The 4,581-nt window shown below is 50.4% G+C and overlaps 1 protein-coding gene across 1 annotated transcript in view; it reads left to right on the plus strand.

Moving 5' to 3' along the window:
• Positions 1-2,052: 2,052 nt before the first annotated feature.
• The window catches only part of TERG_04867 (uncharacterized protein), a gene marked incomplete at both ends in the record, with an annotated part of 2,647 nt that continues 118 nt past the window's right edge, over positions 2,053-4,581 (plus strand). The window contains 3 exons of the mRNA XM_003234225.2: positions 2,053-2,055; positions 2,105-2,302; positions 2,369-4,579. Coding sequence (XP_003234273.2) covers positions 2,053-2,055; positions 2,105-2,302; positions 2,369-4,579 — 2,412 coding nt within the window. The remainder of the gene's footprint in view (positions 2,056-2,104; positions 2,303-2,368; positions 4,580-4,581) is intronic.

A 4,581-nucleotide genomic window follows, 5' to 3' on the forward strand; every position in this document is an offset into this window, starting at 1 on the left:
GAGCGAAGGAAACCTGAGGCACAAGGCTTTTCAGACCGGGAAGACCCGATGATACACCCTCCCCTCCCTGATTCAGCAAGTGAAGAGAGGCGACCATAGTCGAGTATTGCAAATTCGACCACAGGGCAACAATCTCCTCTGTCTTCCTGTTGGTTTCCGCTGTGATGGATGAACGAGCAGATGATACCCTCATTTTCGCCATCCCTGGGCTGGAAGCGAACCTCTTATATTCCGGTACCAGCCAGCTAGGCTGCTTCTGAGATGCCTCTCGATCCGATCGCTTTGTTCGCCTTTCTTGCCTGGGGGCGCCGTGTCTGGTCACTATGTAAGTATGTGATCTGAACAGTTGCTGAGCAGCAAGTCTAGATATGCGGGAGCAAGCCATCTATCACATCATGACCCCGGTCGACAGCCAATCAGCTGCTGCAGGCGGCCTGCGACCTCAGGTTAGCGCCCAGCAAGGGAGACAGCGGCCCCCTTCGCCCCCATCCCCTTGACCATTAGTTGGTGATGGGTATAGATATGGCTCCGCAACGGCAGGCCTCTGCTTTAAAATACGCGGTGATAAAATACGACGAGAGAAAAGCCCCCCCGAGGGCGTGAGGCCTGGTCTTGTTGGCCGCAAAGTGCTTCTTCTTCACTTCTATCCAACAAGAGGCCGATGACGAGGGGCCCAAGAAAAGCCACCGAGTATCGATTGGCGCTAGGATATGCAGCTAAAATAAATCGATTTCGTCACGCCCATCCCGCCCCCGTCCATTATTTGCTTTCCTCAAACCATTCGTCTTGCTGTGGCACTCGCTCGATTCCCCATATAACACGGATGTGATGCAGGTAGAATACTCCATACAACGCACCGGCCTATCCTGCGCCGGAAGAGGGTATACATCCAGTGTACCTGATGCATGCACCCTGCATACACAGAAGAACTTGTCACAGCCAGTGTACCCTCGTTATTCTTCAAGCTGTGTATGAGTATGTACTCCGTAAGTATGTACGAACGTGCGGATATGCTGCTCCAGAGGTCGTTTCCACCTCAGGAGTCAGGACTGCCCGTACCATATACATATACATATACCTATACTGGAGGTTTCTATGGGCTCAAGGGCTGCACGGAGTGTCTAAGCATGATATTTACATATTGCCTTCTATGTGCCGGGGGGATCTCTCCCTTGCAGGTGGTTATAAGCGAGAAGAAACAGTGATATTGATCTCTGCTATCTGCTAGCCACCTTTTTTTTTTAAAAAAAAAGAGAGAGAGAAAAAGAAACAATTTTGAAAAAGAAGTGCACTGACCAAAAGAGTACAAGTGTGTACGGCGTGGTACACAAAAACGATACTCTGATTGCTGGAGGTTCGCAGAATGGGACGTTTCTTTTTGGCAGCAGAGGATCCAAAGAAGAGGAGAAGGATGAATGGACTGGGGACTGGCCGTTTCCCCAAGCGCCGTCTTCTTGTTATATTCCCGCCGTCTCCCACCATCTACCATCCATCAAGCTGAGAGTGAGAGAGAGATCTGGTTTCATCCTGGTGTGAAAGAGCCGTCACATCACACTCGCTAGACAAGGATTCCACCCCTACCCTAGAACTCTATCTCACTTTCAATACGATACGGATGTGCATACGATGATGTATCAAGGGCTGCATCTTCATACGAATTCCTAAAAAAAGATATATATCCTCAACCCCCATCACGCAGCTGGCCCCCCTCCCCGCCCCCCTTCCATCGAACATTCGATTGCAAACAGCGGCTGGAGTCGACAAACGCTCGTCGTGGGATCTGATATATTCATATCTAGAGAGAGGCTCCTTCCTTTCTTTTCTCTACCGTCTCACGCCGTTAATTGCTGTTCAACATACAATTACAATACCCTTTCAGCACCCGGATTTAGAGAGTATAAAATCGGCCTGGTGGCAGTTGACCTGCCTCGACTATCCACAGTAGTTAAACAAGGCGAAGATATATCTATACACATGTCAACGACTACCTGATATCGAGACAAGAAGCCTTTGCTGCTACCCTTTCTGCTCTTTCTTTTTGGACCCTGCATCATGGTAAGTCAGCTTGTCAGAACCCGTGTTACACTTATTAATGATTTCGTAGGACTACACCTACATTCCGCCCCTATCCCAGGGTAACATTCAGATGTTCCCTCCGGTTAACAACAACCAGGCGATAGACTACATGATGAGACGCTCATCTTTCAACTCTCGGCCTCTATCTGAGGCAACAGAAATACAAGATCTTGACTATGAGGTTGAGTATTTCGAACCTGAGTCGCCACGCCGAAGTATAGAATCAGTTAGTGTACATATCAACCAAGTATCTGTATGGGAACCTTGCATTCACTAACACTCGATTATCCAGTTTGGGACTGACAGCGCTACTACTCTCTCGCTCTCAGATGAGCCTCCAACTCCTGGTCCCTATGAGGCCAGGACCTTTGAACTTCCATCATCACGAAACTTAAGTAAGCCAGTACAAGGGCCATCAGGCCCTCATCTATTCAGGGGTTCTATGGATAGCACGATGCTCGAAAAGCCAGCAGTCGAGGAGTGGCAATTGTCGATGTCTCCGGTTTCTCTTGAAGATATCAAAGTCCCAATGTGGGCGCCACAGGAACGAAGGTCTTCTGAGCCTGCCCAAATTCCGGAGATACCAAGGACATCTAGCAGGATCTCGCACCAGAAACACAACAATCCGTCGTTTGTCCAAAATTGGACCCCAACCCAAGTGGCGGAGTGGATGTACGAGGTTGGTGTAGAGGACAGCTTGGTCGAACGCTTCATTCAAAATGACATCTCCGGCGCCGTCCTTCTCGACCTACACATTGATGACCTTAAGGAATTAGATATTCAATCCTTTGGCAAGCGCCACTACCTTATGAACATGATCCAGACCTTAAGAAACGCTACTGACCCTAACTCCATACCGGAACTTGCACGGGTTAACTCTTCAATGTCAAACACCCCCCCGCTAGGAAAGGTCGACTCCCCCGAGTGCACGACATCTGCTTCTCCTGATGGCGGTGCTAGGCATGACCCGCCCGCCCCCAAGAGACGCGGCCGCCGCAACCGTGTCATTTCAGAGGAAGACATAATATCACCCGCCGAATCCGTTTCCATTGTTGCTATAGAGCAGCTTCTCCCTAAGCCCCACAAGTGTTCCAAGGGAGAGAACTGTTCTAAGTACCAAAAGAGACAGCGGAAGCTCGCCCGGATTGCAAAACAGTTTCCTAACGAGTTTGCCCTCATAGACGGTGAGCTTGTGGCAACCACAAACCAAGTTGTGCCCCCAACTCCTGCCATGACCCAGATAAGCCGAAAATCAGACGCCGCTCCCTCTCTCGTTGCTTCCTCCGATGTGCTCGGTCCAGGCCTGCTCCCAGATCTACATCCCGAGCTACAACTCAATGCTGAGAATCTGAACGGAGTTCGACCACGAGATCCGCAGGAGAATGTCCGGCAGTTTCTCACCTTCCAGCATATGCATAGCCCTGACCTTAATTCGGCTTTGACAAATCAGCCCCTGGAAATGTTTCCGCCTCTGCCTTCTCAGGAACAACCCGTCCATGTATCCAACCAGCTCCGATCTCTACCAAAACTTACTATTCCAAATCAAACTCTGTCTGTCAGCGATCCTGCGTCTGCTCTGCGCACTGTCACCCCTTCCATGGGCGCTCGAGTTGTGAATTCACCTACTGCAACCCAGGAATACAACCCATACGCCTTTGATGGTAACAACACATTTCGTCATGGAACTCCATTTTCAGAGATGGATGTTCCAATCACCGCCGTACCCGTTGAGCCTTTGGCCAGAGAAGCATCTCAGTCCGTTCCTCCAGGTATGAGATACGGAAATATCCCAACACGACAGCACCAGACTCCCGAGCCCCCCGTCCGCTCGAGATCAACCAGGCCTGAACGCCATCGCCGACACCCATCCGTCAATACCATGACCCCTTTGCATGAGATCGAAAGCCTCTCTCCAATTGAGAACCCATCGGACATGGACGCTGCTACCAAACCTCAACCACCCGTCACCCAACAACCTGGTTTCACAGGATCTTCCTCATCCTCCTCAGCACAAAAGGATCCAGATGTCACCCACAGCGGGTGGATGAAGAAACGCCGAACTACTCGCCTCCTTCGGCATGAATGGCAAGATGCGCACTTCACCCTCAAAGGAACCATTCTTGCCATGCACAAGGACGAGTTTGATACCCACCGCCACAGCAGAGCCCTCGAATCCATTGATGTGGATGACTATGCCGTTGCCTGCTCCTCTCTTGCATCCAACTCCAAGCTCACTGCAGCCTTCAAGCGCTCAGTTCTCCGCAAGGCCGCAAACCTCAACAACAACTCATACAAGGGCATGGACGAAACCGCCTTTGCTTTCTCCTTGATCCCCGCAACAAAACCCACCGAGCGCAAGTCAATCTTCACTGCTAATGGCAAAAACCACCATTTCGCCGTCAAGACTCGGGATGAGCGAATCAATTGGATGCGTGAACTTATGCTCGCCAAAGCTCTGAAGAAGGGGAAAGAAGCAGGAAACGAGATTAAGATGAACGGAAATTT

This window comes from Trichophyton rubrum (genome assembly GCF_000151425.1).
Source record: "Trichophyton rubrum CBS 118892 genomic scaffold supercont2.5, whole genome shotgun sequence".
In the NCBI taxonomy this organism is placed as follows: domain Eukaryota; kingdom Fungi; phylum Ascomycota; class Eurotiomycetes; order Onygenales; family Arthrodermataceae; genus Trichophyton; species Trichophyton rubrum.